The following is a 25850-nucleotide window of genomic DNA, read 5'->3' on the forward strand; positions in this document are numbered from 1 at the left end:
TGTGTTGAATGTCTGCCTCCTCCCATCTTTGTATTCACCACCACCCACCCCCCCACAAAACACATTATTTTCAGAGTTCAGATGGATTAGGAAAACACAAATTCTGTGGCAATAGTAAGTTCTAAGCAACAGCGGGTTTTTGATAAGACACTTTGACCATTTCCCATGCTTCATCTTTTCAAAAGTCAGAGTTCATTCCGTAGCTTGTCATACAGTTAGAGAATTATGAGAGCCTCCCCGGATTCACAGTGTATTTTTTCTTTTCTTTTTTTTAAGTCAAGTGTCTTTCTTAATAGATCCAAGCATTAATAAATGTTACCCATTACTTAATAATATCTAAATTTCAAATTCTAGTCCCCACTTTACAAGTAGATAAATGGACAGGAAGAGAAGTGATTTGCCTGTGGTCAGTCAGGAATAAAATCTAAATCTCTTAGCTCCTAATTTACTGGTTTATTCGCTAAATTACCCTGCCTCTTCAAGCCCTCTGGGAACATAATCCTGGAACGCTGTATAAGCAAAATGGGGCCAAAGTTGCACTCTCACCAGAGAAATTAATTGGATAATTAATCAAGTGTGGAAATAACATTAGAATATTCTGTACAATTGATCAAGGACTTTCAAATAATTCTATTATAAAAAACATCCCTTCAGGCAAAATAAATAAGATTGAAATTCAGCATGACAGATTTACAAGTTTAAAACTAGCTTAAAGGACGGACTACAATTTTAGCTATAATGCAAATATGTTTCCCCGAGGAGCTTAAGACAACTCAATTAAAGGTGTTCAATATCTTAGCAGTGTGATTTTTAAAGAGAAACCCACCTTAAGAAGTCTCATTAAAAGGAGCATCTCTGAAGTGACAAGGCAAATGTAACAAAATGCTATTTGTGGATTCCAGGTGGTAGATGGCCATTGTACAATTCTTGCAACAATTCTGCATGTTTGAAAAATTTCATAATAAAGTGCTGGGGGAAAAAAGCAAAATAAAAGTAACATTTATTCCTTATCACCGAAAACTTACATGACAAATAACCTGCCAAAAAGTGGTGCACCTCAACCAGTACTTTCACTAAACGTTCATTGTTAATATTTGAGTGTGTGCTGTGTGCCAGGCGCTGGGCTAAGCCTGGGGTTTCAGCTATGGACAGAACCTTGCCCCTGCCGCTCACAGCTGATGTTCCCCTCAGGGTCACTGATAGCATCTCTTTCTTGGAATACAGAAATCCATCTGCCCTTCTTCCCAGTGGCGTTCTATTTAGCTTTTATCCTGAGATCTATCTGGGAGAAAGCTGGGATAAATGCAATTCGTCAGCAGAGACAGGGAAGCTCTATCAAGAGGAGGTTCTCCCTTTGAGAGACCACATCTTAGCAAAGCAACTGGGCATCTCCTTGCAGGTGTTTGCCTTTGACTAAAAGTGAGGGCTGTGACTGAACATCATGATCTGCAGAGATGCATCTGATTTGATTTCATCATATCACCTTTTTGGATACTAGGAATTTGGAAGTGCCAAATCCATTCTACAGACTCTACAACAGCAACTGTGAAACTAACTACAGCTTATCATATATATGCACCCGGGAATTTTTTTTAAAATGTATTTCAAAGGAAAAACACAAATGACTATTTATTGTCCCTTTTTCATTTCCTCAAGGCACTGCACTGCTTAGGTTCTATGGAACTAGGCATCACAAAAACACCTGATGGTATTTCTCATAAAACAGTGAGTAGAATTTAACTGAGGCAAAACAAGAACAGCAGTAACTGAATTAAGGAAAGCTATTTCAAAGCCTTAAGTTAGAAAAACCTCTCTAATAATTAAAAATGTTTTCTGGTCACCAGAGACTTGAGGATTCCCTGGATAAAGGAATGACAAGCAACTGCTCCTTTTTGATGAGAATGTACTCTAACTGCATGCATAATTCATAAACATGCTCTTAGTTTATCTAAGACTTACGGTATAAAAACAGCAATGGGGGACAATTTTATAATTTTATACCTGCCACAAAAACTAATTGCTAGAGATCATTCAACATCTCTGTTAGTCCATCTTTTAGGGGAAAAACCCCTCAATTTTCATCCTATTTCACTTTTTTCTATTCTATTTTTATTCCCCCCAATAAAAGTTTAATCATTTTGTAGTATAGCCAGAAACTGTCATCGCTGCAACCGCTAACGGACAGTAAAAAACTACCAAACTACCACAACATCCTGACTTTGTTTTCCACTGACTTTGTTTTCCAATAACAAAGGGTATGACCTGCAGCAAGTTTCATCCAACATTGGGTTGGACACCTCTGGGAAAAGAAAAAACAATTTATTTTTAATTTAACAATGTCTAAAAGCAATGTCCAAAGATAAATGTTAAAAGGTTAATAAAACATAAATACACAGCTCAAATACTTGTTAGCCAGCTGGGTGAAACCAGCATGTTTCAGAGCATGCCAAATGTTGGGGGTTAAAAAAAATTGTTCCAATTAAAAGGAGACCCTAAATTGATACTAAATTTAAGTATTATGTCAGCAAAAAAAATAAGTTAAAGCAATTTTTCTACTGGCAAAATCCTCTTGTAAATATTGCCAACTTTCTGCTGGTTAGCACTTCATTTCTTAAAACAGAATTTTATGGTTGGCATGGACCTTAGAAACAGCTAATCCAACTCCTTCAGGGAAACCTGAAGCTAAAAGTTGAAGTGAGGCAAAAAACTGTTTTTGTTTGGATTAAGGCTCCCAAGTTCATAGAAAAAAATAACATAACCAAAGCAGGAAATGGCTCACATCAGTACCTAATGCACAGCCATGCTTTTAATAGAAATTTGACCAGGAAGCTTTTAAATACTATTTCCTTCTCTGTTAGGGTTGAATGTTTTGTGGCAACATTTTTTTCTCCAAGAAAAGGACATGTTTATTGTAAAAAAATGTAAAACATGTAAGAAAGCACAAAGAAGAAAATAAGTCATCAAAAAGTTTAGTATATTTCCTTCAGGCTTTTTTTTTCTATACAAGAGTAACTGCCATTTATTTTTTACATGGAACTCAACAGTTATTTATTTTTGGAAAACAATCACAGGAACAGCAGCGGTGCCGGGTTCCTCACCTAGAGGGTCGTGCTGCCGTGATTCTCAGGAGCGGGTTGGAGAGCTCAGTAGCCATGGAACAAACTGCCAGCAAGCAAACTGTGAGCTTGAAACGGGTAGGTGCCGCTGATGGTGGCACTGGGAACAGGGTCCCTGTATGACCTTTTTTTGTTCCACTTTATAGAATAAACCCACCAGAGCAGGAGCCTGGATGTGGGGTGGGTAAGGAGAGTAGAAAGAAAAGTAAAGGGAAAGGTCAGAGTGACACTTGCTGGGTCTGCCCGGAACCGAGACCATTCTTTTGCACGGTCTCTTGGCTTCCTCTTGAAATGAAGGCTGATCTTGATCACCGGTCAGGGGCTCTGATTTGGCCTCTCTGGAGTTGCAGGACTACCTCAGACAACTTTAAACAATCTTGTGTAAACAGCACGGTGTATGGGTCCTCTCAGATTCTTTATAAGAGCCTATACTAGTTGTGGGACTCCCTGAGAACTACATTTCACCATAATCTTTAATATCTATAGGCTTTTAACAAATATATAGTGGCACAAAAACCATCTCTCCCTATTCGGAACAATTGGCCACTTCAATACATTCCACATGATCCTCCTCAGGTATGAACTGTTGGACTAAAGCCACCCACTCCAGCCAAGTCCTGATATAATCACTATGACTTCCAACCTTGGCTTGGTGACCTCTCAGGTACACCAATGATCTCCCAAGTATTAAGAAATTCTGCGTTTAGGACAGCAATTTTCTTCCATTAATTGAACTAAACCAGAAGGTGTTCAAAAGAGCTGAAAATTTCTGGCTCAAATAGCTTTTCTCACCACCAATGAGCTGCCCTATTGGTTGACTAGTTGAGCCATTTAAAAATTTTATGTTGGTGATTATGTGTGTGCATCTCCTTGTCCTACAACCATTAGGCAACAGAGAACATAGGTAGGGCTGTGGAATTCACTCTGCCTGGAATAGACAAAAGGGATTCATAGCATAACACCCAGCAGCTGGTTTCCATATAGTTCTCAGAGTTCTCAACTCTGGGTAAGATGCTACTTTGTAGCCTCAAGGAAATAAGCAAGCAAGGTACAATGAAACAATTAAACAAGAATTATTCAACAAACAACACATCCACACTTAGTAAGGTTATATTTAGGGTTTAAACTAGTCCCTGAATATCCTTAATAACACCCTGCAGGCGGAAAAAACAGGGTTAATGAGAACTTAAACTTTCCAAGGATTATGGTTCAAATCCTCTGAAATCTATAGGAGGTCAAATAAAATGAGAACTCAAGAGTAGTAATTCTTCTTGCTGGCACCAGCACGAGGCGGTAGTGATTCTCAAGTTTAATATATTGCATCTAACACTATAAAAATACGTGGAAATTTTATGGAACTTCCATTATTATTAAAAGGTTTGAGCTTTACTACTCCAACCCTGGGTTTGACAATAAACCCCCCTGGAGCAAGAGCCCATGAAAATAAAACAAAGAGATATCCTACTAGACAAACAACTGCTGCAGTAGGCCACAGGCACTTTGAGTGTAACAATTTTGAAAAGGCATGGAACACTACATTCCTGAGAAAACTACTTCAGATATTTTTAACAGGAAAAGTGGTAAGTGACCTCTCTAACCACATTCACTGGTGGGTATAATATCTTCCCCATTGCTTTTTTTGTTTGTATGTTATTGAAAACAGGGCAAGTTTTCTCCAGATGTTTTTTCTGTTTTTTGTTTCTTAAACAAATGAGGGGATGCTATATCCCCAAGTCAGTACTTCGTGGCTGAAAACCCTCCCTCCGAAGACTGCCCATGTCGAAGCGGGTGGAGACCTCACAGCGTACTAATAACGTGTCGTCCTTGATGAAGGTTCTTTGTCTTAGGGCTTCCAGATGCATAAAAGTCACATAGCCAAACCCTTTGGGGTTCCGTGGGATTGTGGGTCTCTGGAAGGCAAGCAGCTCTGGTTTGGCATCCATTATCTCTTCATGGTTTTGCCTTACAGGTGCTTCAGACTGATCAAGGATGGTAAGGCGTATCGTACCCTGGAAGGGCCAAGGGAGGTGGCTGTCATACTCTCCTTGCATTGTGTGGACAAAGAGGGATATGTAGTTGGCACAGCGCTGCGCAGTCGGTAGCTGCAGGTGCAGGCGCATGCATAGTTTGTAGCCAGGTTTGCCTGTGTAGAATCCGGGGCTGTGAATGACAACAGGTTTCTCCTCTTCTTGAGATTTCAAGTGCATCCCAAAGTTGCCAATCTTCCAGATGTAAATTCCATTGCACTGCTGTGCTTCTATTTCAGCAACTTTGTCCTCAAGGGTTCGAATAGTTCGTTTTAGCTCACTTACATACGTGCTCTGAGTTTCCATTTTTGCGGTCAGCTCCCGGATTTGATGGTCTTGTCTTACAAGGCGACCCTCTAACTGTTGAATGGTTTCTTGGAAATTCTGGACCTCTGAGTGACACCCAGAGGAAACCCGGGGCAGAGAGGTAGAATCACATGGCAGCATGCCACGCTGAGGTGCGGGAGCTATCGCAAGGCTTAAAGTCTGAACAGCCTGGGCCATCATTCTCATGTGCGACTGGGTATCCTCTTGCAGGTGGCGTGCCAAGTGATTCCTCTGCATCTGAAAATCAAGCACAGGCCTTAGGTTAGGAACAGAGACGTGAGCACCAGGAAAGGGACCTAGCCGAGCCAAATAAAAGGTTTTTAAGTCATGTCATCACTTCCCTCAATCCCCTACAACCTTCTTTGACTTCATCAGATTCTCGATCCAGTAAGATGATCTTGCCTCCTAATTCCCTGAAAAACCGAGAGGCTATCTGCTGAATACTCGTTCAGAGACTCAGAAAAAAACCTCCCTCCCACCTGTAAAAGTATCAGGATCTATACTCGTCCTTCTTTTCTGATTCAGAGCTGACTCTCCTCTTGTCCTAGATTAATGCTTCACCTGGGCTCTAACTGGCACCTGCCCCTTTTCAACACCTCAGAGATTTTGCTTAGCTATCCCCTTTCTCCTTTATCTTCAAACATTCTCTCCTCTTAACCCTTCCCCTCAGAATAGAATTAGTAAAGTCTTTCCTGTTTAAAAAAAGGGGCCAACCTCTCTATTGATCTTGTATCTCCCTCTAGCTAGTATCATTTTCTCCCTTTTCCTTTTATAACCAAGAGGAGTCCACCTGCACTGCCTGCCCCCAATCCCTCACTTATTTTTACAAATCTCTTGCAAAGTGGAATCGTCCCTGTCTTCATACTCTTCTAAGATCATCAAGAATAGCCTGTTATATGAAAAAAAAATCATATAACAATTTTTATTGTAAGGGTAATTCATGTATATTATAGAAAAATAGAAAGTGTAGATGATCAAAAAGAAAATAAGTAACCTATTATCTCACCTAACTACCATTAACATTTTGGTACATTTCCTTTAAGTCTTTGTCTCTACGCACACAAACAATACAGAATTTTCTCACAAAGTGTAATCATACTATACACTATTTGCTCATTTTATTTTTTTAATTATTAAACACATACTTACTGTAAAAAAAGTCAGATAAAAAGGCACAGTGGAAAAGCCGAAGTGTAATCGCACTCTCCAGAAAGATCAACTTATCATAAACAATGCTCCCTCTCAGACATTTGACACAACTGATCACTGGGTCTTGAAACTAATTTTGGAGATCATAACAATACCTTCTCCTTGCCTGTTTCAACAACGTCTGAGACTGTTCATTCATGGCTCCTTTCCTGGTCTACTTCTCTTTCCTGTATACTCTGTATGATCACAATCACACCTCCCATTATCATCACCAACTACTTCCCCAAATTAATATACTGAGTCCCAATTTCTTGGAGCTTAAGACCACATAAACAATGTGTGTTGGCCATCTCCAATCCCACTGGTATCCTCCACTACACTATATAACTTAATTTTCTTGATCTATATTCAAGAATTAAAAGGAAAAAAAAAACCTTACCTTTTCATGGCAACCAAAAGTACTGAATGTGCATGGAACTGGGGCTGTAGGACAGTCTAGATCATAATGATTAGGCATCTGAAAACCAAAACAAAGGTTGAAAAATGTTTTCCCCTGCATATCATAGTCCAGTTTGACAAGAACACACTTGAAATGAAGAGTTACACTTCATCTAAACAAAACCATATACTGTCTGTGGCTGATTTTGTTACAATGGCTGAGTGACTAGTTGCAACAGAAACCAGTTAGCCCACAAAGATTAAAATGATATTTACGGACATCCTCCAGCTGGATTTTAGCTTGGACAAACCACTCTCCCTGCCCCACTGTTGGTCCACCACTGGAAAGAATAATTAGGAACAATAAGATGTCATTGAAATATCTACAGCTGAAGAATGAGATGATCAGATTGGCATTTGAAAAAGCCTGATTCAGTGTAAAATGATTGTGAGAGGATCAGCTTGGTACCTGGGAGAACAGCTGTGTGGCTGACAGGGTCTTAGTGCTCGGGCCGGGTGTCAGGCCTGTGTCTCTGAGGTGGGAGAGCCGAGTTCAGGACACTGGTCCACCAGAGACCTCCCAGCTCCACGTCACATCAAATGGCGAAAGCTCTCCCAGGGATCTCCATCTCAATGCTAAGACCCAGCTCCATTCAATGACCAGCAAGCTACAGTGCCGGACACCCCATGCCAAACAACTAGCAAGACAGGAACACAATCCCACCCATTAGCAGAGAGGCTGCCTAAAATCATAATAAGGTCACAGGCAGCCCAAAACACACCCCTGGACGCAGTCCTGCCCACCAGAAAGACAAGATCTAGCCTCATCCACCAGAACACAGGCACTAGTCCCCTCCACCAGGAAGCCTACACAACCCACTGAACCAAGTTTAGCCACTGGGGACAGACACCAAAAACAATGGGAACTACAAACCTGCAGCCGGTGAAAAGAAGACCCCAAACACAGTTAGTTAAGCAAAATGAGAAGACAGAGAAACACACAGCAGATGAAGGAGCAAGGTAAAAATCCACCAGACCAAACAAATGAAGAGGAAATAGACAGTCTACCTGAAAAAGAATTCAGAGTAATGATAGTAAAGATGATCCAAAATCTTGGAAATAGAATGGAGAAAATACAAGAAAGGTTTAACAAAGACCTAGAAGAACTAAAGAGCAAACAAACAATGATGAACAACACAATGAATGAAATTAAAAATTCTCTAGAAGGAATCAATAGCAGAATAACTGAGGCAGAAGAACGGATAAGTGACCTGGAAGATAAAATAGTGGAAATAACTACTGCAGAGCAGAATAAAAAAAGAATGAAAAGAATTGAGGATGGTCTTAGAGACCTCTGGGACAACATTAAACACACTAACATTCGAATTATAGGGGTCCCAGAAGAAGTAGAGAAAGAGAAAGGGACTGAGAAAATATTTGAAGAGATTATAGTTGAAAACTTCCCTAATATGGGAAAGGAAATAGTTAATCAAGTCCAGGAAGCGCAGAGAGTCCCATACAGGATAAATCCAAGGAGAAACATGCCAAGACACATATTAACCAAACTGTCAAAAACTAAATACAAAGAAAAAATATTAAAAGCAGCAAGGGAAAACAACAAATAACATACAAGGGAATCCCCATAAGGTTAACAGCTGATCTTTCAGCAGAAACTCTGCAAGCCAGAAGGGAGTGGCAGGACGTATTTGAAGTGATGAAAGGGAAAAACCTACAAACAAGATTCCTCTACCCAGCAAGGATCTCATTCAGATTCGACAGAGATATTAAAACCTTTACAGACAAGCAAAACCTAAGAGAATTCAGCACCACCAAACCAGCTTCACAACAAATGTTAAAGGAACTTCTCTAGGCAGGAAACACAAGAGAAGGAAAAGACCTACAATAACAAACCCAAAACAATTAAGAAAATGGTAATAGGAACATACATATCGATAACTACCTTAAATGTAAATGGACTGAATACTCCAACCAAAAGACACAGACTGGCTGAATGGATACAAAAAGAAGACCCGTATATATGCTGTCTACAAGAGACCCACTTCAGACCTAGGGACACATACAAACTGAAAGTGAGGGGAGGGAAAAAGATATTCCACGCAAACAGAAATCAAAAGAAAGCTGGAGCAGCAATTCTCTTATCAGACAAAATGGATTTTAAAATAAAGACTGTTAGAAGAGACAAAGAAGGACACTACATAATGATCAAGGGATCAATCCAAGAAGAAGATATAACAATTGTAAATATTAATGCACCCAACACAGGAGCACCTCAATACATAAGGCAAATACTAACAGCCATAAAAGAGGAAATTGGCAGTAACACAATCACAGTAGGGGACTTTAACACCCCACTTTCACCATGGACAGATCATCCAAAATGAAAATAAATAAGGAAACACAAGCTTTAAATGACACATTAAACAAGATGGACTTAATTGATATTTATAGGACATTCCATTCAAAAACAACAGAATACACTTTCTTTTCAAGTGCTCATGGAACATTCCCCAGGATTGATCATTATCTTGGGTCACAAATCAAGCCTCGGTAAATTTAAGAAAACTGAAATCATATCAAGTATCTTTTCCAACCACAACACTATGAGACTAGATATCAATTACAGGAAATAATCTGTAAAAAATACAAATACATGGAGGTTAAACAGTACACTACTTAATAACCAACAGATCACTGAAGAAATCAAAAAATACCTAGAAACAAATGACAATGAAAACACGAGGACCCAAAACCTATGGGATGCAGCAAAAGCAGTTCTGAGAGGGAAGTTTATAGCAATACAATCCTTCCTCAAGAAACAAGAAACATCTCAAATAAACAACCTAACCTTACACCTAAAGCAATTAGAGAAAGAAGAACAAAAAAACCCCAAAGTTAGCAGAAGGAAAGAAATCATAAAGATTATATCAGAAGTAAATGAAAAAGAAATGAAGGAAACAATAGCAAAGATCAATAAAACTAAAAGCTGGTTCTTTGAGAAAATAAGTGAAATTGATAAACCATTAGCCAGACTCATCAAGAAAAAAAGGGAGAAGACTCAAATCAATAGAATTAGAAATGAAAAAGAAGTAACAACTGACACTGCAGAAATACAAAGCATCATGAGAGATTACTACAAGCAACCATATGCCAATAAAATGGACAACCTGGAAGAAATGGACAAATTCTTAGAAAAGCACAAACTTCCGAGACTGAACCACAAAGAAATAGAAATTATAAACAGACCAATCACAAGCACTGAAATTGAGACTGTGATTAAAACTCTTCCAACAGACAAAAGCCCAGGACCAGATGGCTTCACAGGAGAATTCTATCAATTTAGAGAAGAGCTAACACACCTATCCTTCTCAAACTCTTCCAAAATATAGCAAAGGGAGGAACACTCCCAAACTCATTCTACGAGGCCACCAGTACCCTGATACCAAAACCAGACAAAGATGTCACAAAGAAAGAAAACTACAGGCCAATATCACTGATGAACATAGATGCAAAAATCCTCAACAAAATACTAGCAGACAGAATCCAACAGCACATTAAAAGGACATACACCATGATCAAGCGGGGTTTATCCCAGGAATGCAAGGATTCTTCAGTATACACAAATCAATCAATGTGATAAACCATATTAACAAACTGAAGGATAAAAACCATATAATCATTTCAATAGATGCAGAAGAAGCTTGTGACAAAATTCAACACCCATTTGATAAAAACTCTCCAGAAAGTAGGCATAGAGGGAACCTACCTCAACACTATAAAGGCCATATATGACAAACCTACAGCAAACATCGTTCTCAATGGGGAAAAACTGAAACCACTCCCTCTGAGATCCAGAACAAGACAAGGTTGTCCATTCTCACCACTATTATTCAACATGGTTATGGAAGTTTTAGCCACAACAATCAGAGAAGAAAAAGAAATAAGAGGAATCCAAATTGGAAAAGAAGAAGTAAAGCTGTCACTGTTTGCAGATGACATGATAGTATACACAGAGAATCCTAAAGATGCTACCAGAAAACTACTAGAGCTAATAAATGAATTTGGTAAAGTAGCAGGATACAAAATTAATGCACAGAAATCTCTTGCATTCCTATACACTTATGACGAAAAATCTGAAAGAGAAATTAAGGAAAGACTCCCATTTACCATTGCAACAAAAAAGAATAAAATACCTAGGAATAAACCTACCTAAGGAGCCAAAAGACCTGTATGCAGAAAACTATAAGACACTGATGAAAGAAATTAAAAATGATACAAACTGATGGAGAGATATACCATGTTCTTAGATTGGAAGAATCAACATTGTGAAAATGACTATACTACCCAAAGCAATCTACAGATTTAATGCAATCCCTATCAAGCTACCAATGGCATTTTTTACAGAACTAGAACAAAAAATTTCACAATTTGTATGGATACACTAAAGAACCCAAAGAGCCAAAGTAATCTTGAGAAAGAAAATCGGAGCTGGAGGAATCAGGCTCCCTGACTTCAAACTATACTACAAAGCTACAGTAATCAAGACAATATGGTACTGGCACAAAAACAGAAATATAGATCAATGGAACAGGATCGAAAGCCCAGAGATAAACCCACGCACACATGGTCACCTTATTTCTGATAAAGGAGGCAAGAATACACAACGGAGAAAAAACAGCCTATTCAATAAGTGGTGCTGGGAAAACTGGACAGCTATATGTAAAAGAATGAAATTAGAACACTCCCTAACACCATACACAAAAATAAACTCAAAATGGATTAAAGACCTAAATGTAAGGCCAGACACTATAAAACTCTTAGAGGAAAACATAGGCAGAACACTCTATGACATAAGTCACAGCAAGATCCTTCTTGACCCACCTCCTAGAGAAATGGAAATAAAAACAAAAATAAACAAATGGGACCTAATGAAACTTAAAAGCTTTTGCACAGCAAAGGAAACCATAAACAAGATGAAAAGACAACCATCAGAATGGGAGAAAATATTTGCAAATGAAGCAACTGACAAAGGATTAATCTCCAAAATTTACAAGCAGCTCATGCAGCTCAGTATCAAAGAAACAAACAACCCAATCCAAAAATGGGCAGAAGACCTAAATGGACATTTCTCCAAAGAAGATATACAGATTGCCAACAAACACATGAAAGGATGCTTAACATCACTAATCATTAGAGAAATGCAAATCAAAACTACAATGAGGTATCACCTCACACCTGTCAGAATGGCCATCATCAAAAAATCTGGAAACGATAAATGCTGGAGAGGGTGCGGAGAAAAGGGAACTCTCTTGCACTGTTGGTGGGAATGTAAATTGATACAGCCACTATGGAGAACCGTATGGAGGTTCCTTAAAAAACTAAAAATAGAACTACCATACGACCCAGCAATCCCACTACTGGGCATATATCCTGAGAAAACCGTAATTCAGAAAGACTCATGTACCACAATGTTCACTGCAGCTCTATTTACAATAGCCAGGATGTGGAAGCTACCTGTGTCCATTGACAGATGAATGGATAAAGAAGATGTGGCACATATATACAATGGAATATTACTCAGCCATAAAAAGAAACGAAATTGAGTTATTTGTAGTGAGGTGGTTGGACCTAGAGTCTGTAATACAGAGTGAAGTAAGTCAGAAAGAGTAAAACAAATACCGTATGCTAACACATATACATGGAATTAAAAAAAAAAAAAAGGTTCTGAAGAACCTAGGGGCAGGACAGGAATAAAGATGCAGACACAGAGAATGGACTTGAGGACACGGGGAGGGGGAAGGGTAAGCTGGGACAAAGTGAGAGAGTAGCACTGATATATACACACTACCAAATGTAAAATAGATAGCTAGTGGGAAGCAGCTGCATAGCACAGGGAGATCAGCTCAGTGCTTTGTGACCACCTAGAGGGGTGGGATAGGGAGGGTGGGAGGGACACGCAAGAGGGAGGAGATATGGGGATATATGTATATGTATAGCTCATTCACTTTGTTACAAAGCAGAAACTAACACACCATTGTAAAGCAATTATACTCTAACAAAGATGTTAAAAAGAAAAAAAAAAAAAGAGCAGCTTCCAAGATCACTAGAGTCTGGTGGGTCTAGGAACATGAGCCCTGTTGGTTTTCAGAGTTAGATATTTGGGGAGCTTATCTCTCCAGTGTATGTCTTAAAAGTTGAAATGCCTGAGGAGTGGGTTTGGACCCTTCAGTCCTCAGGGAGAAGTTCCAGGGTTTGAGTTCCCTCCTGCTCGTGGGTATATGGTGAGATTGTTCCTAGCCTTTCCTACCCACTTTGATGTGATTTTCTTCTCATTTGCCTAATGTGTAGTTATTAGTCAGCCAGCCTTCAGGTTTTTATAAGAGGAAGTTGTTCCATGTGTAGCGGTAGACTCTTGGGAGGAGGTGAATTCACAGGCATCACATTGGGTTGGCCAAAAAGTTCGTTCTGGTTTTTCCGAACATTTTATGGAAAACCCGAACGAACTTTTTGGCCAATCCAATACATAGCTGTGTTGAACAGGAACTGCAATATGATGTTCTTAGCAATTTTTTCTTCATTTTCTTAAGAAAATTTAATTTCTTAAATTAACTCCAGGTATCCAAGGGCCTCTTCAAAGCAATACCTGGCTGGATTAATTTAGATTGGCTAATGCATATATATAAAAGTTGTTTTGCAGCTCTGTTAAGCTTATTTTATAATTTAGACTTAGCTGATTTAGACTGGCTTTGCATCAACATAAAATGTATTTTATCAACTTAAAAAAATGCTATTTATTTCCAAAAGTCACAAAGAAAGGAAATATCAACGTCTCTTACCATGCCCCCAAATCACTCAAAATTCATTTCAAGAAAATGAATTTATTCCTATTGCTGGGGAACTGGCACCCTCTAGCGGCATTTTAAAGAAAAAGTACCTTCTGATGTCAACCATGACCCAACTAAGACTCTCACTGTGGTCCAGGCCACTGAATCTCTATTCAGTAAACTGTATACGTTAGAGCCACTGACTGCACCCTGTCTTTCCCTCATGACCACCTTTCATAAATCTTACTTTTTGTTAACCTGCGCATGCTTTGACTACAATGGGGAGACTCAGATGCTAGAGGATATTTTAAGCACTTTAATAAAAGTTTTAAAGAAAGTCTCAGGCTTTGATTTGGGGACTCTAAAAAACATTCTTTAAGATAAGATCTATTATGTAGAATCATGTTCTTTGAAAGTGGTACTAAATTTCCTTCAGAAATTTAGTTTAGCTGTAATCATAGATATTTCAAGCAGAAACAACATCAGAGACCATTTAAACCAATCCTTCATTTCGCATAATCTAGAATAGTGGTCAACAAAATTTTTTGCGAAGGGTCATATAGTAAATATTTTCAGCCTTGTAAGCACTATGGACTCTGTCCCAAGTACTCAGCTCTACCATTGTGGCACAAAACCAGCCACATACAACACATGGGCATGGCTGTGTTCCAATAAAACTTATTTAAAAAAGCAGGCAGCAGCCAGATTTGGCTGGTGGGCTGGTTTGCTGATCCCTGATCTAGAATGTCCACTTGCTTGTCAGAGATCAGTGGGCAAGTTAGTGGCACAGTCAGGGTTAAAATCTAGGTTTTCTGACTCTAAACCTAGGGTTTTTTTCCTATATTAAGTTTTTTTTTTAAATTTAATTAATTAATTTATTTTTGGCTGTGTTGGGTCTTCGTTTCTGTGCGAGGGCTTTCTCTAGTTGCGGCAAGTGGGGGCCACTCTTCATCGCGGTGCGCGGGCCTCTCACTATCGTGGCCTCTCTTGTTGCGGAGCACAGGCTCCAGACGCGCAGGCTCAGTAATTTGTGGCTCACGGGCTTAGTTATTCCGTGGCATGTGGGATCTTCCCAGACCAGGGCTTGAACCCGTGTCTGCTGCATTGGCAGGCAGATTCTCAACCACTGCGCCACCAGGGAAGCCCCCCTACATTAAGTTTTACTTTTGCTGGATTTTAGATGTGCTGTGTGGTTTCCTTAAGTATTAAAACAGAGCAAAAAGAAAAACCTGGGAGGTGAGACTTCACAAGCAAAAAGTTACTTACACCTTCAAATTAAGGCCCTGTTGGAAAAAAAACTAAAGGACTCTGTTAACAAATGAATGGAAAAGTTTAGTTGAGGGACAGGTTTTGCTTGTTCTTACTTAGTAAGGGAATCAATATGATCTCTGGGTTTGCAGATTTCATGAGTGTATAAATATTTAGTGACTAATATTCATATTTTGTGGGTAAACCCTCCAAATGTCAGAAGATAGCAATCACATGGAATTTTCCTTTCTCTATTAATAAAAAAAATGAATAGTTTTCTAATATAACTACTACTTCTGATGATGCCCCATCAGTGGACTACAGGCAACTGAACAGAGGGGCTACAGATCCTGGAAATCTCAAAATCTCCCAACATGCCTCGGGGACACGGCTACAAATAACGTCCTGCTACTGAATAGACTTGTTTCCTTCTATTTCGTTGTTCTTACTCTTTCAACTGGTTTCTGGATACCTAAGATCCTTATTTCACAGAGTCTAAAGATGTATTGATATTTCTTATGAAGTTTTTGGTGTTTAAATGAGCATTTTATATTATTTTTATCTAAAAATTACTTGGCTTTGGAACTTCTATGAGTATACATAAATACAGGTATTACGTTAATGACTTAGGAATTTTAAGTACTCAAGGGCTGAGTATTTTGTTCTTTCTGAAATTTTTCATTATATTAAATTATTTGAAAAAATTCATAGTTTTCTTAAAATTGAAATATAGATTTACAATATTGTGTTAGTTTCAAGTATATAGCAAAGTGATTCAGCTATGTATATATTTATATTTTTCAGATTACTTTCCATTATAGGTTATCACAAGGTATTGAATATAGTTCCCTACTGTGCTATGTATATCCTTGTTGCTTATCTATTTTATGTATAGTAGTTGGTATCTGTTAATCTATACTAATTTATCCCTCCACACTTCCCTTTCCCCTTTAGTAACCCTAAGTTTGTTTTCTATGTCTGTGAGTCTATTTGTTTTGTATGTAAGATTCATTTGTATTTTTTAGATTCCATATATAAGTGGTAACATAAAGCAACTGTCTTTGACTTACTTCACTTAGTATAATATTCTCTAGGTCCATCCATGTTGCTGCAAATGGAAGTATTTCATTCTTTTTTATGGCTGAGTAATATTCTATTATCTATATATTATCTATATATATATCACATCTTCTTAAACCAATCGGTTGTTTCGAAGTCTTGGCTATTATAAATAATGCTGCTATGAACACTGGGGTGCATGTACCTTTGCTTTTTTTTTGGCCATGCCGTGCAGCTTGCAGGATCTTAGTTCCCCGACCAGGAACTGAACCTTGCCCTCGGCAGTGAAAGCGCAGAGTCCTAACCACCAGACCGCCAGGGAATTCCCCATCTACCTTTTCAATTAAGAGTTTTCATCTTTTGGGGATATACGCCCATGAGTGAGATTGCTGGATCATATGGTAGTTCTATTTTTAGTTTTTTAAGGAAACTCCATACTGTTTTCTATAGTGGCTGCACCAATTTACATTCGCACCAACAGTGAAGGAGGGTTCTCTTTTCCTCACACCCTCTCCAGAATGTTATTTGTAGACTTTTTGATGATGGTGTGTGAAGTGATACCTCATTGTGATTCTGATTTGCATTTAAAATTCACATAGTTTTAATTCTTCTTCAACCTGTGTTCATTTTGCCTTATTGATTTAAATTTTCAATTAAAAACCTAATTCACTTCTTTAACCTATTTATGGAAATACTGATTTATGAAAGGGAATCATTATACCTGTTCTCTGATGAGCATGGTGTTGCAGTATTCACAGATGACATTTGCCAAAGGACAGTTCTGGTCATGAATCTAAATTTTATTAAAGAAATATAAGAAAAAAAGTGAGAAAACCTGAAAAGGTAAAACCAACCTATTTTTTTTTGATGTGTGTAAAACAAAAATGTGAGAATAATCTATAAAGGTTATTTTCTCTCCCTTTGCCAGTATAGTAATGAGATTCATCTCACCCTCCAGCTCTTTAAAAGAATATGACAGTATACAAAAGATGCATCTGTGACTGTTTGGGCATCATTTAACAACATTATAATTCTCCAAAGACACCTTTCCAGCAGCAGCATGATTCAATTAAAACTCTTATCAGGAGGGTAAAGAACAGAAGCATGATTAGGGCAGGAGGCCCATGTTCTCAAAGGCCCCAGAAAGATGAGCCTTGTTTTCTAGAATACAAAAAATTTAAGAAATAATTAACCCTTCTGGTTAGATCCATTTAATTTACTGAAGTTTAAGAAGACACCAATTTGCTCTGATTATGCCTCAGACTTTCTAGCAAGTTAGCTGACATTTTTTTGAATAATTCATCAACTTAATGAGCATAATATGCTTGATCTCATAAGAAAGTATGGAAAATTAACAAGATAAATTTGTAAGAAATACAGTTTAAGGAAGTACCTTAATAGTTACAAAAGAACATAAATTGTATGTACACTATTTTAGTAAAAAGGACATAGGATACGGATCCAGGATCTAGGATCTCAGTGCTAGCTTTGCCATTGATAATATTAATATAAAATTTATCTCTTAATCTCTCTACATCCCAGTTTATAAATGGGAAAAATATTCTATGATCATGCTGCTGACAAGTGCCATGAAGTTTCTTTTTAAAAATAAGTGTTTTAATTGAAGTATAACATAAGTACAGAAAAGTGAATTCATCATATGTGTGTTTGATGAATTATCACCAAAGGAACACACTTTGTAGGATTTAATTTAATCTCCTAAAAGTTTTAACAACTCATTCTCTTTTTTAAAGAGAAAAATATAAGTCTTACACAGTAATTATTTTATTTATTTGTCTCTAATCCAAGACTGGTCATTAAAATATCACATAGGGAAACAGATCAGCATATACCTTTCCTAAAAACTTTTGTTACTTGTAGATCTACTACTGTGGTAAGTAGCAGAAACAATGCTTTCTCAGAAAGAGATGAAAATATAAACTCTACACTCATTTACTAGAATGGTTTATTGAACTTACTTTCTTAAAAATCAGTCTTCTCACAATTTATAATAAAGACTCAGAACTGGATTAACATCTCCATCTACTGCTAACCTCCTCCACTGAACATTAAAAAAAAATAGTAGTGGAATTAACAAATCCAAGTTAGTACATGCCTCTTTATCTTCAAATGCCATCGATACAGCACAGTTTACACAAGAAACCTGTCTCCTTGGACACTCCTTGACAATGTGAATATTAAGTTGGCATTTTTGGAAGGGACGTTGGCATTGGGGACAATTCATAAGAGCAAACTCACAATGTGCTTGATGATCCTATGATGAAAAAAATTATCAATTAGTATTTGCCAATCCTTAAGAAATCTAAAAATAATCTCTTCTAAGAATATACTGTTCTCTTCTATAGAATTGTCCACTGAACCTACTTTGTCTAGTACACACCACAGAACCACAATATGAAGGCCTTAATGGGTTTTTTTCAAAGAATGGTTGTGAACTGAAGTTTATACAAAGGATGTGACTTTTCAGGTTCATGTATCCAATTAGGGAAGAGAGTTGGAAAGAAGTCAGATTTTCTCATTATCGATTTAGTAGTGTCGAAAAGGCTGCTCCTCCAAAAGGAGCTAAGTAAAGGGGGCAAGTTACAAATATATTTTAAATGCTTAATTCCAAATGGAACATAAGCAATATTTAACTTCTTGTAAAACTACCACACTAAGGATTGATTAATTTAAAAGCAAATTCTTTTATCTCGTGGCTTCAGTTAATCTCAAGCTATAGGAGAACTATATTATAGTTCATAATAAAATGAATAATTTAGAAAACCAGAGAAAAAAGTATGAGGGTGCTAAGATGATGGCGCTAAGACGATGGCTACATGGGACTTGTTGCTTATTTCAAAATGAGAGAAATGAAGCTATGGAATTAAAATGTGACACTTGTATTTAAAATGCTCTTCAGTTTTACTGCAGATAATGCTCACCCGAAAAACTTATAGAATACTGATTTATTTTTTATCATCACTGGGGCAAAGCCAGAGTAGATGGAAAAAGAAATTTCTGGTTTCTACTCATATTTATACTCAATAATGAAAGGGAAAGGGTTGGTATTAATTCAGCAAGAATTTGCTAACCAATCACTATATGCTAGGCACTGGCAATATCCAGATGGACACGGCAAAGTTCCTATCCTCTAGGAACTTCCCTGCCTATATGCTAACAGCTAGAAAATAACTTTAATACCTCAAGATGCCTCAGTTCCATCTTGTGCAGACAACCTTCATTTGGACACTTCACCATCAGAGAAAGAATCTCTCGTTTTGCAAAATTGTCAGGAAATAGTTGATTTTCCAGCAGTATTTCATTGTCAACTGGACATTTGTGACCTGCATCTCTAAAAGAAACAAATAAAATACATATATTTGGTAGATTTAAACAAACATTCACATTAGGAAATACACACAACTTTAATTCACCACATATAAATTCTCCACTTATTTCCTATAGAAAATAAACACGTTATATTGTATAATATCACTAAAATAAACTGTCCTTTTATAGACAGTTTATGAACCATTCTTTTATGAAATGGATACAACTAGCACCATATGGATTATCTATCAAAAACTAGTATGGGATTTTAGATTGTGGGATAGATTCCAACCAAAAAATGAGAAATTAATTGAATAAAATCGTATTTTGAACAACACAAATGAAGTGAAAGTTAAGGATGGGAATTTTGGCAGTCTAGCAGGCCTCTGTTCTATCAGCAGCTATTCAACGTACTAGGGAGATGTAACTAATTATATGCTGCTCAGAATATACTAATAACATGTCTATAGTTATTAGTCATAAGTAAAAATTAACCAATTAGCAGTAAGTAGCCCCACGAGGCCACATTTTAAGGTTTACTTTGAACAGTCATCAACACTGGCTCATGGGCAACAAAGGTTTCCTTTATTTTTATGTCTAGGGTACATACAATGCAATCAGGAGTTAAAGGACCTCTATGTCCTGCTTCCCAATGGTTTACTCCATCTTACGATGGGAAGAACTATCCCCAGGAAGCTTGGGTGTCTGTCATTCCCCTTTAACTTTTTGGGATGTTTCAATCTTCACTCACGAAATGTGGCAGGTCAGATAGGCTACAGAGCGTCAATCACTCAAACATTTGTTGCACACCTCCTACGTGTTAAGCAACAGTGGTGGTTCTTGTGCACGTAAAGGTGCTGAAAATGGGAGTCTGCTGTCAAATGCCTTAGAACTACAAAAGGTGACCGACACAGTCAATCTTTATAGGGCCTCTCTCACACTGCATGATGTTATTATTCTACTGTCGAATATTTTTTGAGAACCAGGGACGTAAACAAGTTTATTGAAATATATTCCCCAAACATAAGTGATGGATATCTAAGAGAAAATAAGAACCTTTCAAAGTAAACTGGAAACCATTATCCACCGCATTAGCAATCACTCCAAAGGAAAATGGAATTGGATTGAGATGCTGCCTTTTGATTCTCTGAATGACTATAACTGATGAGAAATTTCCGAGCCATTCCTTTAAGAACATTAAAGTTGAAGTAAGTGGTCATTTCTAGCTTAGAGGGAGATAGAAAAAAAAAAAGCCTCACACTTCCTTTTGTAGGTTTTACTTCCTTTTCAGACCACTGTTCCACTACTTTCATGAATATCTTGCTATTAAAAAACTGCTAAAGATTCGCTACCTTCCTGGGCATGGGTGACACTTGGGTTTTTCTGTACACCTCCATCTACAGGAAAATCAATGATCCATAATATGGTCCTATTTCTACCTAAATACAATATAAACTGAAAATCATTATAAACAGAAAAAAAAGGTGAGCCTTTAACACTGCTCTCATGTATACCCTAAACCAGTGGTCTCAACTAGGGCAATTTTGACTCCAGGGGACATCTGGCAACGTCTGGAGACACTCTGGGTCTCACAAATGGGGAAGTGGGGCTATTTCACCATCCAGTGAGCAGAGGCCAGGAATGCTGTTAAGCATCCTACAACACCAGGACATTCTTCCACAACAAAGAAGTATCTGGCTCAAAATGCCAATAGTGTGGAGAATGAGAAAACCAACCCTAAAGAGATATTGCCAATTCACCACTGGGTAACATATCTTTCCCCCAAACTGAAACAAGACACATGCTCCCTTGTAACTTAAATTAAGCCAATTCCCAAGTATGGATGTAGTTACCACAAATTCAAATTTTATAGAAAAGTTTAGCTCGACTAACAAGAAAAAAAAAAGAGAGGACTCAAATAAAATCAGAAATGAAAGAGGAGACATCACAACTGATACCACAGATACAAAGGATCAAAAGAGACTACTATGAACAATTATATGGCAACAGATTTGACAACCTAAAAGAAATGGATAAATTCCCAGAAACATACAACCTACCAAGACTGAACCATAAAGAAACAGAAAATCTGAACAGACTACATTACTAGCAAGGAGAGTGAATCAGTAATCAAAAACCTCCCAACAAACAAAAGTCCAGAACCAGATGGCTTCACTGGTGAATTCTATCAAACATTTAAAGAAGAATTAATACCAATCCTTCTCAAACTCTTCTAAAAAACAGAAGAGGAAGGAACACTTCCAAACTCATTTTATGAGGCCAGCATTACCCTGATACCAAACCACACAAAGATGCCACAAGAAAAAAAAAAAAAAGTTAATTTAAAAGTCGAAAGAAAAAAACTTACAAGATGAGTGAATAGCCAGCTAACCTACTTAAAAATGATTTCACCAATATGACTAGATGCTTATTAGTTGAAGAACCTAAAATTCCCCCACTTGTTCCATTTTTTTGTCCTGTATAGAATTCCTCAGTCACCTAAAAATATTCCCATCTAACTTTTGAATTATAGTAAAATGTATCTATTTCTTAGGAGATGAATTTTAATCATTTGTGGAAACCCCATATACTTTCATTCAGTTGATGCAATCGTGATTTACTGAACACCTACTAGGTATCAGGTGCTATTCCCAGCACTCAGGAAATTTCAAGAACTAAAATAGATCTCAACCCCTGCTCTCAAGGAGCTTATACTCCAGGTGAGCAAGCAGACGATAAACACACAAATTATCTGTATTTTTAAATATGAAAAGTGTTAAAGAAAAAAAGGTAGGTAAGGGAGATAGAGAGTGTGGGGAGAGGTGGGGGAAGGCACGCTGCGGTATAAACAGGGTAGCCAAGGTACCTACGAGAAGGTGAGATCTGAGCCACACTGGAGGGAGTAAAGGGCACTGACTAAGCAGTTAGCTGAAGTAAGATGCAGAGAGAGCAGCTGAAGCCAACTCCCCAAGAGCATGCTTGACAAGTTCAAGGAACAGCAAAGAGTGAATTGGTAGAGGGGAGGGGAGCCTAATAGAGAAATGATCAGAAAATTTATGGACCTATCATATAAGGCCTTACAAGGGCTTTGGCTTTTACTCCCAGATGACCTGCTGCAATGCTCTGAGCAGAGATGACATCATCTTACTTATTTTACCAGATTCATTCTGGCTGCTATATTGAGAACAGCCTGGAAGAAGGCAAGGGTGGAAGTAGGGAGGCCTGTGAGAGAGCTGATGGTGATTCAGAACAGGGTGAGGCAGGGATTGAATTTTGGATACATTATGAAGGCAGAGCCATCAATCAATACTTTCCTTAAAAATACTGGTTATTTTACAGTTGTCCATAGGCAGCAGGTAGCAGACAGAATTTAATGTGGCTAAAATGAGAATAATGATTACTCATAAAGTCGGCATTATTTGTATGGTTGAGATTATCGTATTCTAGTAGGATCATCATTTAAGGTACATTATTTTAAATTATTTTCTTAAAGCTTAGAGACACACTCTAGTCTACAATACAACTGCTAGCAGTTGTATTAAGTAGAAGTAGCTACTTATTGTTTATTTATCTGAGGGTCAAAGGAGGAGAGGACATAGTAATTACCTTTCATACTACAGCAGGAACTGGAGTAAGAATGTAAATTTCTCAGTTTTCTGTCCAGTGTTCTTTTTCCTGAAGTAGCTTTTTATGTATAAGACTATTCTTGGGATGCCCTGTGTTCTATTTAATAATGTTCTATTTGGTTGTTACAGGTTCATTCTTATGCTCACGTACCTTATTGATTTGATGATGCAGGCTTTGCAGAACCTGTGGCCGCATGGTGTTTGCACTGCTTCCCGTAATGCCATCAAGCAGATGGGGCATTCATACTTGCTTTCCAGGGGTGGGTCAAATTCCACGTCATACCCCTGGATCTCTTCCATAAAAGAGCTGGAAAGATTCCCTGTGCTGGCCGTTCCACTCACACTGTCATCTTTTGCTGCAGCACCACAGGAGCTGGCGGCCATGGCAGCACAGCAGTCGCTCTCAGACTGGCTGGATCCACAGCTGTTTTCACAGTGTAGCAGACTCATAGTAACGTGATTATCGGCTGCTCTGAAGAAATAGCAAGACAAAAAGTGCCTTCACATATACACACACACACACATATATCATAGCTATCTATGCAAGCCACCTTCCAGTTGATAAACATTAGCTCTGTTAATATTATTTACAGAAAACTTTCAAAGTTTTTTCAGCTTTGCTTCATGACTACTATTTTACAAGTTAAGGAGTTCATGATCTAGTAGAAGGATGGAATACAAGGTTAAAAGAAGAAAAATACCTCAACTGTAATAATTAGCATAATTATCTGTTTAAATGTCTGTTTTCTATGACTGGAGTTTCAAGAATTTTCATTTCCTCAGTACTCAGCACGAGCTCTTTCGCCTAACAGGTGTTCATTAGGCAGCTGCTGAAGAACTTAATTATGCTGCTGAACTTCCTTCAAGTATCCAGAGCTGAAGAGAACAGCACGGCCAGCAGGCAGTGCGAGGACGAGCAATGCACAAGGGATCAGATGATCCTGAGAAACTATTAGATGTGTGATTTTGGGCAACTAATAACCATTGGGATCTCAGTTTCTTCTTCTAGATCTAAAACTCTATTGACTACAGTTGAGCCCTGAACAAGGCAGGTGTTAGGGATGCCGACCCCCACGCAATAGAAAACCCGAGTTGGCCCTCTGTTCCCAAAGTTCCACATCCTCAGAGGCAATAACCACAGATCCTTTACTGAAAAAAATCTGCGTTTAAGTGGACCTGTGTAGTTCAAACCTGTGTTGTTCAAGGGGTCAACTGTACCTCCAAATGTTCAGTGTGGCAATTTCTATTACGCAGAAAGAACGGAATTGAAAAAGTATATCTGTATGTCCTCGTGCCTTCAGTCGTGTCAAGTGACTATGTTTCATTACTAATGACTGGAAAAACAAGTGAGGTTTTGTTTGCCTATGGAAAACTATTGCTTTCACGGTAGGTGGGATGCTTTCAAATTCTAAACCATTACCAGAATTTACAAGTGAGAAGCTAAGGTCTAAAAGCAATTCACAGCCTAATTAACCAGGTCTCTCTTGTAGGTAATTACACGTAAGGAAAATTCCCACTATGTGCCAGATATACAGTTGACCCCTGAACACAGGGGTTAGGGGTGCCGACACCGAAGCACTCAAAAATCCACAAATAACGTTACAATTTGCCCTCTGTGTCTGTGGTTCTATATCCACTGATTCAACCAACCTCTGATAATGTAGTGCTGTAGTATTTATTGGAAAAAGTCCACTTATAAGTGGACTCATGCAGTTCAAACCTATGTTGTTCAAGCGTCAACCAGAGTTCTAGAAAACAGAATGTAAGCCTCCAGCCAATATGGTAGACAATGTATCCCCCGCCTCTCTCATTTTTATATAAAAATCCTGGCTGCCACCATGTCAAATAGTGGGTTAAGACAGTAATCTTCTATTTTTTACCACTATAGATACCTTTTTCTTCTTCTCAAAAAGATTTTGAGTAGCATTTGATGGCCACCTACAAAGGATGAGGCACTGTTCTGGCTGGAGAGGCAATATCATGAAGTGGTGAAGAGCTTAGATGCTGGAATCGGATGATCTGGGTTTAACTCTTGTCTCCATCATTTGGTGTATGACCTGGGCAAACTATATAACCTTTCTGTGCTTCAGTTTCCTCATCTGTAAATGGGGGTAACAAAAGAATCCACCTCAGAATTACCGAGAGGATTAAATGTGTTAATATGTGCAAAGCACTTAGAACTGTGCCTGGAAGTAAAAATGAGTTGTTATTATGTGTAGCTCTATAGAGTTATTTAACCATTTTATTGCCCTCCCACCCCGTTATCAAAGTGGAAACGCTGAAGCTTTAAAAGGCTCAGTAACTTGCCAAGGATTACCCAACTAATAAGAAACAGAGTTAGAATCAGAACCCAAGACTACCTCCCCCAAGAGCCTGTGCAATTTGTACTATCCTATGTTTGTCTATGTTTTGACAACTCTGTCTATAAAGCTGAATTTAAAATTTCTTTCCATTTATTTTTATTATACTAGACTAAGATGCTGACCACAGCTTCTGTTAAACATGAGCTGTCCAGTGTTATCAGGTTGGGTTGACAGAATTCCAAAAAATCAGTAAAGAAAAACTGGCATTTTGTTTTACCTTTTTAGTTTCGATATAGTATTTTTGAAAAGTTAAAAACAGTTTGCAAAGCCTTGTTATAACTAATGCAGAATCCCGTGGAAGACTCAGTACAAGTTGATAAAAAGG

At 38.0% G+C, this 25850-nt stretch overlaps 2 protein-coding genes across 6 annotated transcripts in view; one reads left to right on the forward strand and one right to left on the reverse strand.

Annotated features, from left to right (window-relative positions):
* RAG1 (recombination activating 1) overlaps positions 1–25850 on the forward strand; it is a 77829-nt gene that overhangs the window by 16343 nt on the left and 35636 nt on the right. The gene's annotated exons all lie outside the window — the stretch shown is intronic.
* Positions 984–25850, reverse strand: part of TRAF6 (TNF receptor associated factor 6) — a 28385-nt gene continuing 3518 nt past the window's right edge. For 2 of the 5 annotated variants that reach the window (XM_059931398.1, XM_059931397.1), the window contains 7 exons: positions 25055–25261; positions 23314–23634; positions 19408–19558; positions 18323–18481; positions 16928–16999; positions 7059–7136; positions 984–5707 (listed from right to left, as the gene is read on the reverse strand). In XM_059931398.1, coding sequence (XP_059787381.1) covers positions 4838–5707; positions 7059–7136; positions 16928–16999; positions 18323–18481; positions 19408–19558; positions 23314–23634; positions 25055–25089 — 1686 coding nt within the window. In that variant the 5' untranslated portion in view covers positions 25090–25261 and the 3' untranslated portion in view covers positions 984–4837. The remainder of the gene's footprint in view (positions 5708–7058; positions 7137–16927; positions 17000–18322; positions 18482–19407; positions 19559–23313; positions 23635–25054; positions 25262–25850) is intronic. The other 3 variants (XM_059931399.1, XM_059931401.1, XM_059931396.1) reach the window with 2 other exon arrangements.

The sequence above is a fragment of the Balaenoptera ricei genome, chromosome 8 (assembly GCF_028023285.1).
Source record: "Balaenoptera ricei isolate mBalRic1 chromosome 8, mBalRic1.hap2, whole genome shotgun sequence".
NCBI lineage: Eukaryota > Metazoa > Chordata > Mammalia > Artiodactyla > Balaenopteridae > Balaenoptera > Balaenoptera ricei.